At 36.8% G+C, this 13,842-nt stretch overlaps 1 protein-coding gene across 1 annotated transcript in view; it reads left to right on the top strand.

Annotated features, from left to right (window-relative positions):
* VWA8 (von Willebrand factor A domain containing 8) overlaps positions 1–13,842 on the top strand; it is a 393,066-nt gene that overhangs the window by 120,146 nt on the left and 259,078 nt on the right. Inside the window, exons 13-14 of the mRNA XM_003806896.6 lie at positions 4,233–4,393; positions 7,116–7,229. Coding sequence (XP_003806944.2) covers positions 4,233–4,393; positions 7,116–7,229 — 275 coding nt within the window. The remainder of the gene's footprint in view (positions 1–4,232; positions 4,394–7,115; positions 7,230–13,842) is intronic.

The raw sequence follows: 13,842 nt of genomic DNA, 5'->3' as shown, positions 1-13,842 counted from the left end.
TTTCCCAAATGCCCATATGGAATAAGCACACTTTTAAAAAGAAATTTGCATTTCTGCTTACTAATAGCAATGTGCATGTAGATGGGAAGAATGAGGAAATGATATATATTTTTCACAACTCCATGATGCAGTGTCTGTTAAAGATATTAAAACAATAATTTCATGGTACTACAAACCAAATATTCTATAGACAGAAACCATTGAAAGTGATGTTACTTTGGTTTAAACATTAGCTTATTACCTGAAATTAGTTCATATCACTTCCCCATTCAGCCTATGCTGAAAAAGTTTTATTAATTAGATTTGATTAGATTCAGTTGTTCTGTGAAAGTTTAGTTTTGCTTTGGTGTCCTTGCACTTTCACACAATTGAAAATACCTTCTGATAATAACTGATATTGGGGAAAGTAGGGCCAACTATCTCTTTAAGGAAAAGCTGAAATGTTTGTCTTTCAATAGAAGTTCTTAATTATGAAAACCAATAGGTTATATTAAAGGGAGTGCTTTTCTTTCTCTTAGGAAGGTTTTTATTTTGATGCAAAGGTTTATTAGAAATTGGCAGTGGCTCATACCTGTAATCTTGCCACTTTGGGAGGCTGAAGTGTGAGGATTGCTGGAGGCCAGGAGTTCAAGACCAGACTGGACAACAGAGTGAGAACTTGTCTCTACAAAGTATTTTTTAAAAATATCTATCTATCTATCTATCTATCTATCTATCTATCTATCTATCTATCATCTATCTGCACGTGTGTGTTTATTAAAAATGAAGAATGGCTCTTTCTAATATGATGGTATACAGAGTTTAGGTGATAAAATTTAACTGAGCTAGTCTTCTAAGAAATATCAAGTATTTCCCATGTTCTATCCCTCCAAAGATTGAAAAGAGGAAGAACATTTCTGGTCTATAGCTTTGGTTGGCATTTATAGCAGTGAGCTATATTGATCTGCTGCTGCATATTGTATAGCAAAAAATAATCATTCATTTTACTTTAGCAAATATAAGGGAGTCTCCAACTACTAGATTGTAAAAGAAGAGCCCTATGTACTAGTTGTCTTTTTCATCATCTCTATTAGTATAAATGTTTACTTACTTGAATAAGGTAAGTACTGTACACATCCTGTGAATTAATAAGATATAAAAATACTTTGGAATCATAACCAAATGAAATAGTGCTTTTTTATATCATGCACAGAATGGTGATTCAGATATGTTGGTATAAGAATGAGGAATTCTTTCTATTGAAATTAAACAAAAAATGTTACCAGTTTTTAGCTTCAGCTTTTTAGGAGTCTGAGCCTCTTATGTCTGCTAAAGTCATGACATTCCTCTTCTTTTCCTGGGCCCAAGCAAAAGACTCCTAACCTTAATTGGGCCAGGATATCAGCTGTTTTCAGTCTGAAGCTGTGATTTTCAAAATTAACATCCATCAGTTTCTTTGAAAGTATGATATTAGTTGAATGCCTTCATCCTGCCATCTCCTCTCTGAATTCCAATAGGAATGCTTAAAATAGACAAAGCCTACTCTTTTTTTCTCTTATTTTTAACTTTACTTTTAATTTATGTTATTTTGTTGTGCATTTTGTATATCTTTTTGCAATCTCACATCATATTAGAACAAGGAAGGGTATAGATAAGTGAATTTTAATTTAATATCTTTTAAAGCAGTGTTTCCCACCTGGGAGGCATATCAGAATCATCTATGTAATGTTTAATAAAAAACAGATGGTAAGCCCCATGTTGGCCCTGATGAATCGGAATCTTCAGGATAGTGGAGCTTAAGTTTATATATGTTTCAAAAGTTCCCCACCTGTTTCTGATAATGTATCTTTAATTTTGAACCACTGCGCTAAACTGTGTTTTCTGTTTCTTTTTTTACTTTTCCAAGGTAATGTGTGATGTAACTCTATGGCAAATATTTTTCTGGAATGATTCATACCAGGAGTTTTCTTTAAATTTATCTGTTTTTATATTTACTTAAAAAAATTCTGTGTGTTTGTATGTATTTGTATACATACATATATATACAGACACATATATATTTATATGCACATGTATATGCATATATAATATTTGATTTTTTTTCATAGTTTGACTATAAAAATGACCCACAGACACTTATTTTGATTTTGTCCTGTTCTTGAGAGCGATCCCTTTGGTGTTCTGTAGCATAAGCATGAGTGGGAATGAATCTTTTGCTTGGGCCCAGGAAAAATGAGGAATGTCGTGACTGTCTCAGTAAACACGGATGATGGTGATCAATTTAGTCTTGGTTGTTATAACTGTCATTGGCATCAAGAGAGTGATATTGCTCATATAATTTGCATATAATTTAGAATTCATAGTTGAAGAATTAAATAAAGTTATTTAAAAAGAACAAATTTTGACAATGTGTCAAAACCAGCCTTTTAAGTTTATGGGAAGTTGCTGAGTTTGAATGTTACTGTTTTTCAAAGGTCTTTATGATTCAAAATGAGCCTATTCATACTTCCTAAGTCAGTACTTTCTCTTTTTAAAATTTCCAACTTTTATTTTGAGTTCAGAGGTACATGTGCAGGATGTGCAGGTTTGTTACATAGGTAAACGTGTGCCATGGTGGTTTGCTGCACAGATCAACCCATCACCCAGGTATTAAGCCCATCATCCATTAGCTGTTCTTCCCTCCTCCCTCCTCTCACCCTCTGACAGGCCCCAGTGTGTGTTGTTCCCCACCATGTGTGCATGTGTTCTCATCATTCAACTTCCACTTATAAGTGAGAACACGTGGTATTTGGTTTTCTGTTCCTGGGTTAGTTTGCTAAGAATAATGGCCTCTAGCTGCATCCATGTCCCTGCAAAGGACATGATCTAGTTCCTTTTTATGGCTGCATAGTATTCCACGGTGTGTATGTACCACATTTTCTTTATCCAGTCTATCATTGATGGGCATTTAGGTTGATTCCATGTCTTTGCTCTTGTGAACAGTGCTGCAGTGAACATACGCATGCATGTATCTTTATAATAGAATGATTTATATCCCTTTGGGTATGTACTCAGTAATGGGATTGCTGGCTTGAATGGTATTTCTGCCTCTAGGTCTTTGAGGAATTGCCACACTGTCTTCCACAATGGTTGAACTAATTTACACTCCCACCAACAGTGTAAAAATGTTCCTGTTTCTACAGAACCTTGCCAGCATCTGTTATTTTTTTGAATTTTTAGTAATAGCCATTTAGTCAGTACTTTCTTGATAGTGAGAAGATTGAAACAATTAAGACTTAAATTTTAATCTTGGTTTCAATACAGATTCATTGCCATTATGAATATAAAGCAAATTCATTAGTTTTCTATCTGCTGAAAGTTGGGAGTGTGTAGCCAAGAATTTACAGAAGACTTTAAATATTTGGATAAAAATGACTGTAAATGTGTTTAACTTTTCTTTGCTATAAGTCGCACAAAATGTATCTGAAGGTGATAGAAAAGAAACTATCCACATTAGCACATGTAAGAAAAAATTGTTCATATTATATAGCTCCAGTTTTTTACAGTAGATGAACTTTTATGTGCCACAACTATTAATAGTTTGCTTAAGTCTGTTACACTATTTTATTGTTGGCACATTGTTTGTGCACTTTTAAAAATTGCTTTTAAGTGCTATGCTATTGTTTCCCAATTCCTGTACCTCATCTGATGACTGTCCTCTTCAATTTCCTCCATTATCAAGCCTCTTTAAATAAAATGAGTCATTGTGATGGTCCTAGCATAGCTTTTCAGGAAAACTCATCAACTGCTAGAAAATGCACATTATTGATAAACATCTCTGCATGTTGAGTTTGCATGATCTCTCATTTTAAAATTGAGTCAACACATGGATGGTTAGGTCACCATAAAAGTTGGCATACGAAAACACAGGAATAGAGCTGATTGAGTTAAATTCTGTTATTCAGGTGGAAATTACTGCCATTATGTAAACGAACATTTTAAAAGCGGAAGAAAATGCTAAATATAAAGTAGGGAAAAAAACCTCTCACTCTTACTATATTATGTAATGAGTAATGGAAAAAAATCCTAAAATGACCAAAAAAAAAGCTTTCTGAAGAGCTTTCTTTTTGGGAATTGGAGAAGATGACTTCTCTGTTATTATATGGAATGTTAAGTTCAGACGGAGGTGACTCTATAAAGCCATGTAAGCTACCTTGCATGTCTTAAAAATTAATTCGTCATGTTCTTTGTTGGGTGGTGGGGATTTGTTTTAGGATATGACAGCACGTGATCTGCTACAGCAGAGATACACCCTTCCAAATGGAGACACTGCCTGGCGGTCCTCACCCCTTGTGAATGCTGCTCTGGAAGGCAAGCTGGTCCTGCTGGATGGCATTCACCGGGTGAATGCGGGCACGCTTGCTGTATTGCAAAGGTGGGTATGAGTCACAAAAGTCACACACAGACACACACCCCACTCTGACTTAAGCAGTAAAGATGGAACTATCTCATTCTTTTTCTTTTTTTTAAACTGGGTTGTGTAGATCCTGAAAAATCATGATTCTATACCAAGTAGAATGGCACTTTTTTATTGTTATAAACACAATGCAGTAAAACTCCAAATAATGAACATTTTGGGAAAAGCCACTCCCGTAGCAAAATTCCGTGTGTAGGCACTGCAAAAAGAAAGTGCTTCAGTAGTAAGTTTGAAAAACTTTATATATACAGGTCTATATATGCAGCATGTCACATTGCTGAAGTTTCTATAATTTGTCAGAGTCACAGCTTCAGTATTTACACACTCCTTATCAATCATAGATCTTAATTATTGGTTGGTGTTGTTGGAATCTTTTTTTTTGAGAGAGAGAAAAGTAGTTTTGTTTGTAAAATATATAATAGCTTTAAATTATATTTTATATAGACTAAAAAAGCTCACTTCGTTAGTTGTAAACTTGAACATTTCTATAACTATTGTTTTCTTATTTTGGTTTAATTGGGAAAAATTTCCACACATTCCTAAAACTTCTCTAGAATTTAATGTTAAGAGAAGGCTCTTCGTGTGTAACTTTTGTAGAAAATATTCCCATCTTGTATCATTTTAGGAGATTAATGATACTGATATTTTCTGTTTATTTTGGTTCTCTAACTTGTAGACATTTGATTTTTAACTGTGACTCATTAGGAAAGGTTAAATAAGTAGAATAAGCCATTATCCAACTAACCACTTAGAGTTTTTTTTTCTTGACGTGATGCAGATACTGAATGTAATTAAAAATTCTAAATACGTTATGTTAATCCTGATTAGATTTTAGAACATTTAAAAATAGTCACAAACTTTCAGGGATTTACCATAAACGTTCCATAGATTTACAATATTTTTTTCTCCCAGACAACTGCAGACACGGTAATAGTCCCGTTTTATTAGCTATCTCTTGCATGTTTGCAAGTAGTAATAATAGAAGCAGCTAGTACCATTGAGTACCTACTCTGTGCATTGTGCTAAGCCAGTGCTTCTCAGGTCTCAACCTTGGAATCACCTTGCAGGGTGGCAATTAAAAAATACTGATGCCAGCCAGGTGCAGTGGCTCACGCCTATCATCCCAGTGCTTTGGGAGGCCAAGGTGGGCAGATCATGAGGTCAAGAGATTGAGATCATCCTGGCTAAGATGGTGAAACCTTTTCTCTACTAAAAATACAAAAATGGACTGGGAGTGGTGGCATGTGCCTGTAGTCCCAGCTACTCAGGAGGCTGAGGCAGGAGAATTGCTTGAACCCGGGAGGTGGAGGTTGCAGTGAGCCGAGATGGCGCCACTGCACTCCAGCCTGGTGACAGAGCGAGACTCCGTCTCAAAAAAAAAGAAAAAAAACATGCTGATGCGAGCCAGGTGCAGTAGCTCACACCTGTAGTCCCAGCACTTTGGGAGACCGAGGTGGGCGGATCACCTGAGGTCAGAAGTTTGAGACCAGCCTGGTCAACATGGTGAAACCCCGTCTCTATTAAAAGTACAAAAATTATCTGGGCATGGAGGCATGCACCTGTAATCCCAGCTACTCAGGAGGCTAAGGCAGGAGAATAGCTTGAACCCAGAAGGCGGAGGTTGCAGTGAGCCTAGATTGCGCCACTGCACTGCAGCCTGGGTGACAAGAGGGAGACTCTGTCTCAAAAAAAAAAAAAAAAAAAAAAAACTCATGCCTGGGCTTCACCATCAGAATTTTCTGATATAATTGGTCTAGGCCAAGGTCTGAACATTGGCATTTTTAAACACTTCCCAGAAGATTCTAACGTACAGTCAAGATTGAGAACAGCTATAAGCATCCATTTTACATTAACTGTTTAGTTTTCACATTAATATTGTGAAGTTGTGACTATTGCCTTAACGTTATGGAAGACGAGAGTTTAGAGAGAGAGAGTCGTTCTCCCTCTCCCCACTCATTCAGCTAGTGAGGTGCACAGCTGGCGTTGAACCCAGGTCTGATTGGTTCCACCGGCCACGCTCCTATCCCCTGCATTATACAGCATCCCCTCCCTTCAGTGCTTATAGAATGGAGGCTATGTAGGCTAACTCTATTGTGGGCATTAGGAGACTTAGGGGTTGGTGTGAGATATAGAACAGTGCTTTTCAGCCATTGCAACATCTGGAAGACTATGCTATGTGTGAGGTGGATGGTTAGGTCACCATCAGAGTTGCCATATGTAGAGCAATGTAGTTATTTCATTATAAGATTTTTGTATTTTTAAATCTTGTAATTCCAAAGATAGAAATATTTTTATGCCAACCCTTACAGAGTTACTTTAGACTGAAGAGAGTAAGTGCCACCTGCCTTGTTTATTAATATGTACCTTGTGGTTATCTTGAGATACTCATTCAGCTGTTTCTTTTGCTCTCCTTCCTCCTCCTCCTTTCTTTTTTTCTCCTCCTCCCCCTCTTTCATATCCCTATTAAATATTTATGACTACTGCCCTCCAGTACAGAAACCAACAGTTTTGCGAAGTATAACAGCACTAGCCAATTTGAAATTTTGAAAGGTCCATCTAACAAAATTATTAGACTCAATTGCCAGCAATAATAGACTGTTGGCTGACTGATTCTGCCTCTAAAAACTTCAGTGTTCAAAACAGATTAATTTATTTTCGGGCTTTTTTCTTATCTTGTTAGGTTAATCCATGATCGAGAGCTAAGCCTCTATGATGGTTCTAGGCTGCTGAGAGAAGACAGGTATATGCGTTTAAAGGAGGAGCTGCAACTGTCTGATGAACAGCTACAGAAGAGGTAATTTGGGGTCCATTACTCCCATTGCTAATTTATTGTTAAGTTAAAAATAATACTTTTTATGATTTTTCTAAACCTAGAATAATGCCAAGATAACTTTGAACAATTTAATAATTTGGTGTCCTGGATATGCCACTACTTTGGCATTTCTTAAAACTTGAGGTTGCTCTCCAAGGTATAATCTGTACTCTCAGCCTTACTTTTTTTTTTTTTTTTAAACCTAATCAACTGTTTTATTTGCTTTTTTGTTGTTAATATGACAGTGATTTTTTTTTTTTTTTTTTGAGACAGAGTCTCGCTCTGTCACCCAGGCTGGAGTGTGGTGGCGCAATCTCAGCTCATTGCAAGCTCCGCCTCCCAGGTCCATGCCATTCTCCTGCCTCAGCCTCCCGAGTAGCCAGGAACACAGGCGCCTGCCACCACACCCAGCTAATTTTTTGTATTTTTTAGTAGAGACAGGGTTTCACCGTGTTAGCCAGGATGGTCTTGATCTCCTGACCTCGTGATCCGCCCGCCTTGGCCTCCCAAAGTGCTGGGATTACAGGCGTGAGCCACTGCGCCCGGCCGACAGTGATTTTTTAAAAAAATTTTTTATTTCAATAGTTTTTGGGGCACAGATGGTTTGTGGTTACAGGGATAAGTTCTTTAGTGGCGATTTCTGAGATTTTGGTATACCTGTCACCTGAGCAGTGTACCTGATATGTAGTCTTTTATCCCTCACTGCCCCCGGCAAGCTTCCCTGCCCCTGAGTTCCAAAAGTCCATTATATCATTCTTATGCCTTTGTGTCCTCATAGCTTAGCTCCCACTTGTAAGAGATGACATGCAATATTTGGTTTTCCATTCCTGAGTTACTTCACTTAGAATAATGGCCTCCAGCTCCATCCAAGTTGCTGCAAAAGATATTATTTCATTCCTTTTTATGGCTGAGTAGTAGTCCATGGTGTGTGTGTGTGTGTGTGTGTGTGTGTGTGTGTGTGTGTGTGTGTATATCACATTTCCTTTATCTACTCGTTGGTTGATAGGCACTTAGGTTGGTTCCATATCTTTGCAATTGTGAATTCTGTTGCTATAAACATGAATGTGCATGTATCTTTTTCATATAATGACATCTTTTTTGGGGGGTAGATACCCAGTAGTGGGATTGCTGGATCAAACAGTAGTTCTACTTTTAGTTCTTTAAGGACTCTCCATACTGTTTTCCATAGTGGTTATACTAATTTACATTGCCACCAGCAGTGTAAAAGTGTTACTTTTTCACCACATGCATGCCAACATGTATTATTTTTTGACTTTTAAATTATGGCCATTCTTGCAGGAGTAAGGTGGTATCTCATTGTGGTTTTTCTTTTCAGCCTTACTTTTAAATAAGCATTTAAATGTTTTATAAGAACATTGGTTTTAAGAAGGTAATCTTTCCTCTGTTGCCCTATCAATTCAGTTTTGATCTCATATTTTGTATTCTCTCAACAAAACTAAAGCTGGGCCCACAATTAACTGGGCTCATCCTCCAAGGAGTTCATCAGTATTGTTGGAGTATGCCATCTGATATCGGATTACCCATTGTAGCTTATTTAAACATTTCTTGTGGAGATGTAACAACCACATGCAATGGTGAGACTTGACTGAATCCTGGAGGAGGAAACAAAATAAAAACGGCTATAAAAAAATTAGAAAAGTTTAAATATGGACTGTGTTATATGATATTATTGAATTATTAATTTCCTTAAGTATGATAATGATATTGTGGTTATGAAGGAGAATATTCCTATTCTTATGAGATGCATGTTGAGATACTTAAGGGATAAAGTAAAAAAAAGTCTACAACTTCCAAATATTTCAGAAAAAAAGACATGTATGTGTGTGTGTATAAACAGACATTTTCTCTCTCTTTCTCAGAGTGAGAACACAAATGTGGTAAAATCTTAACAGTTAGCAATATCTAGGTGAATGATATATGGATATTTGTAGTCTATTTTTGACATTTTCTGTGAATTAAAAAAATTTCAAGACAAAAAGTTTGAAGGAAAATACTTCTTTCAGCTGCATACTATATAGAATGAAGTTTGACAAATATGTTATTTTCTATCTTGCTACATTTCCATGGATATTTTAACAGAATTAGAGATTGGCATACAGAGGAACTCCTTATCACTTAATCTCTCTGTTTAATTGAAGCTGTCTCACCACTCAAAGGGTTTACTGCCCTATTTAAAACATTTAAATGCCGTAAAAGATAATTAAGTGTATTTATTATTGTTTATATTTTAAGAAGAAATTTGTTAAAAAATTTTTTGGAATTTTTTCCAAGAGGGGAAATGTTAAATTCCTTCCTGTCTCTTTACAAGTCACTAAAAAGTCACTTGATTACACAGCTGCTTTTACTTCCGAGGTATACATTATCAAATTCTTTTAGACTGGTAAATGGTTGGTTGAGTGTTTAGGGAGGCAAGTTAGAGATCCTTCGCATATCATAACTTCGGTTAATAGCAGTTGGCTTTGGCACATTATTTGCATGTGAATCATGGGTCATGGAACAGTTTATATTTTCAGAAGGATGAATCAAAGCAATTTTGCAACAGTTCACAGCATGCCTGCCTGGCAGTTTCTCTTAGGACATCAGAAGCGTTCTACTTGTCTCCAAATGTCCAGGAAATGACAACCCTTTTCTGTGAAAAGTACCCAAGTTCTCTAATGGTCACAGGCAGTTTTACAAATGAAAATACTTTCAGGAATTTGGCTCAGAGTGGTTAATAGTACTTTCTTCTCAAAGTTTTCCACCTTCATCACTATGGATTTATGTCACTCTCATAAATATAAACTAGGCTCAGCTCTATTTCCAGAGGTCACTGGGAGAAAGTGGAGAGAGATCATAGCAATGCTTTCTTTCCTTCACTTACTTTTTAAAAATTTTCATTTGAAATTTTACCACTGTTAAACATGCATGAAACTAGAGCCAGATAGTTTTTCAAAGTATTTTATGAAAAATACCATCCCCTGTCATAGATTGATCAGTTGACAGTCTCCCATTTCCCACATCTTACTCCCCAGAGGCTACTACTTTCAAACTTTAGGTTTTTCTTTTGGTATTTACTTCTATGTCACTAAACAGTATACTTTCATTGATATTTGTTTTATTTTTAGTGTTAGGAATAATCTGTTGGTTTCTACATGGAAAATTAATGTTTAGCTCTTTCACCACCTCTTATTTCATTACACATGCACACTTCTATCCCTTATTCTTCCTAAAGAGTTATATAATAATTTTGTTTAGAACTTTATTCAATGCTTACATTATTATGATAACCTAAGAGCTATACCCACTTAAGCAGTTTACTATACAACACTCATTTTCCTTTCTTGCATATATCTTGTTTTTTCCTCAAGTTAATAATTACTTACATGTGAAGAGAGACAGATATGTAAATAAGTAATTACAATGTAATTTTAAATGTTAGAATAAAGGTCTGTATAATACTGTATGGGAGCATTGAGGAGAAAGTGACTGTTTCTATGTATATATTGCCTTATTTTTAATCCCAAACACTTCCCTTACTGTCTAAATCTCCCCTCGGTACATTCAGGCACACCTGATATTTATCAATTCCATCTTCTATCAATTTCTTTTTTTCTTTTTTTATCTGTTTTTGAGATAGGGTCTTGTTCTAACAACCAGACTGGAGTGCAGTGGCACAATCTCGGCTCACTGCAGCCTTGAACTCCTGAGCTCAAACCATCCTCCCGCCTTAGCCTCCCGAGTAGCTGAGACTACAGTTGAGCATCGCCACACCTGTTTTGTTTTGTTTTTCCCATTTTTTTTTGGAGCAGTCTCACTGTGTTGCTGAGGCATGTCTTAAACTGCTGGCCTCAAGGGATCCTCCTGCCTAGGCCTCCCAAAGTGCTGGCAATATAGGTGTGAGCCACCACTCGTGGCCCTTCTGTCGGTTTCATGTTTCTCCCATGGTATATTCTGATGAACTCTAATCTGGGCTTGTGGCTCTTTATTCTTGTAGCTCCTACATCATCTTAGATCTCTCTCCACTCCCACTTACTCAGTTTCCTCTGGTCTTTTTTCTTGTACCTTTTATTATTTAGATGTATGTTGAGCCTCCTGGGCTGAACTTCTAATTTTATTTTATTTTCTCTATTATGTTCTGTCAGGATCTTGGTCTGTCCTTAACTTTTCAGAGGTGAGTTGTCCTAACAATGATTCTTCTTTGTTGTCTGAATATTTCTAACAGTTGAAAGCCTAATCCCTTTCCTTATCAGTAATTTTTCTTTTTACCTGAGAACCACACCATTTTCTTAATTTTGTTGTTAAACACAGTCATGTTACAGAATCTGCTTCACTCTGATAGTATGGATTGTTGGTAAATTTTTTTACCTTTACTTAGCCTTAATTTAATGTTGTGACTTATTTTTTGTCTTTCTGAAAATAAATATGTTCTTTTTTAGGGTTATAATAGGTTAGATTCTTCTCTTAAGCTGCTTGGCAGTACTTCTTTCAGGACTGTGTTTATTGAGTAGAAGACTGACAGCTTGACTAAAAGACACAGCACAGTGTAAAAGCAGCAAATTTGTACTGAATGAGGAAATTACTTTATTTCATGAGTTGTTCTTATAAGTAATATGACCCATTATCTAGCATGTGTTGATCCTATATGCTGGTCATAGCTAATACATCACTTTTGGCAGTAGCATTTGAACTCCACATTAGAAACTTATGACCCACATTGTCTGTCCTTTCATTTCTGTACTTAATCACAGAACTGAATTTTAGCAAAGTGATTATTTCTAATAGTCTTTAAAGAAACTCAGCTTTTATTTTATTTACTTATATTAAGCTTTTTTGTGGAAGATTTTGAGAGAGAGAAAAAGGTCAAAGGTAGAAAGACAGGGAAGGTTTTTGTTTTGCTTTTTTAAGAGGAAGAGTTCTGGAGGCTGGGGATGGTCGATGCTCGGGGGGTATCACTTGCAGCTGCCTAACAGAAAGAAAAGCTTCTACAGTCTTGTACAAATAAATAAATCTACCTCCAGGGAATCAGTACTCCTAGGACAACTTCTACTAATTTGTAGAATAATGCCTCCTGAGAGTTGGCTTTAAAGCTCTTGTTCCAACTATAGCAATTGGATGGTGTTTTTGAACATGAATGTTATAACAGTAATCCATGGAGTCATTCACTCTCTAGGCTCCCAGAATAGTACCCAGATGATCTTATCTATAGAGTGATGATTGGAGATAACTGATTTGGCGAGTGTAAGTATTTGTTATTGAGTGTTAGCATTACTTCATTCTTTCCTTCAGGTTAAATGTTTATTGAGGGCCAGCTCTAAGATGACACACTTGTTGCCATCTGTGGTGTACCACACATGAAGACAGATATGTAAATAAATAAACACAATGCAGTTTTTTAGTGTTAGACTGCAGGTCTGTATAAAATGCTGTGGGAACACAGAAGACGAATTGACTAGTAACTGTGCCTTGAGAGGTTGGAAAAGGTTTCAGATACTGTTTAAATTCGTAGCTCCCAGGGTTTTCTCCTTGGCCTTTTCTTTTCCTTGGGCAATGTCAGTCACTCTTATATCCTTATCTGTCATTGATATACTGAGCATTCTCAGTATATCCCCTCCCCTCCCCTCCGGTCCCCTTCCCTCCTCTCCCCTTCCCTTCTTTTCTTTTTTTTTTTCTTTTTCTGTTTCTTTTTCTTTTCGATAGGGTCTCATCTTTCACCCAGGCTGAGGTGCAGTAGTGCTATCATAGTTCACTGCAACCTCAAACTCCTGGGCTCAAGCTTTCCTTTTGAATAGCTGGAACTACAGGTGCACACCACCACACTAGACTAATTAAAAATTTATTTTTGTAGAGATGGTGGTCTCTCTATGTTGCCCAGGCTGCTCTTGAACTCCTAGCCTCAAGCAGTCCTCCCTCCTCACCCTCCCAAAATGCTGGGATTACAGGCATGAGACACTGCACCCATCCAATATACTGAGCATTCTTTAAAACCACTTTCCAATCTAGTTTTGTCTCCTAAGTGCCATCTGACTACTAGATATCTCTCCTTAGGTGTCTTAGAGAAACTTTGAACTCATTTCTACAAACCTGCTCTTCCTCTTAAGTTACCTGAACTTAGTGAATGAAACCCCTTCCTCTCCGCACACATAGGCTAGAAGTTTAAAGTGTCTAATCTGTAAATTTGATCACATCACTGTTTAAGTCCTTCAGTGGTTTCCATCGCCTACAGTGTTTAGGGCCAGTATCTACACATGCCTGCCTTGCCAGCCTCATCTTTCACCTCTCAGGACCAGCACAGCAAACTTCTGCTATTCCTTCAAAAGTGATGTCCTCTGTGAAACCTTCTCTGACATTCCTCTAGCCCTTTCCAAGACCAAGACAGATTTAAGAGCTTCTTTGCTTCTAGACCCAGTTGGTAAATTTAGATACCTGTCCTGCTTTCAGAGAGGAAACTCAGGTAAGGGTAACTCTATTAATCCAGTTTTAGTTGACCTTCTGAGCTAGCAATGTTTCCTTATGTGAACCTAGTAATTAGGAATACTTTGATGCCTTTTAATGACAAAGTCTATTAACTGAGGGTCTCATAATTAACAGCTTCTAG

This window comes from Pan paniscus, chromosome 14, assembly GCF_029289425.2.
Source record: "Pan paniscus chromosome 14, NHGRI_mPanPan1-v2.0_pri, whole genome shotgun sequence".
Classification (NCBI taxonomy): Eukaryota; Metazoa; Chordata; class Mammalia; order Primates; family Hominidae; genus Pan; species Pan paniscus.
The sequence above is the reverse complement of the archived record's forward strand: the minus strand, read 5'-3'. Positions and strand labels throughout refer to the sequence as shown.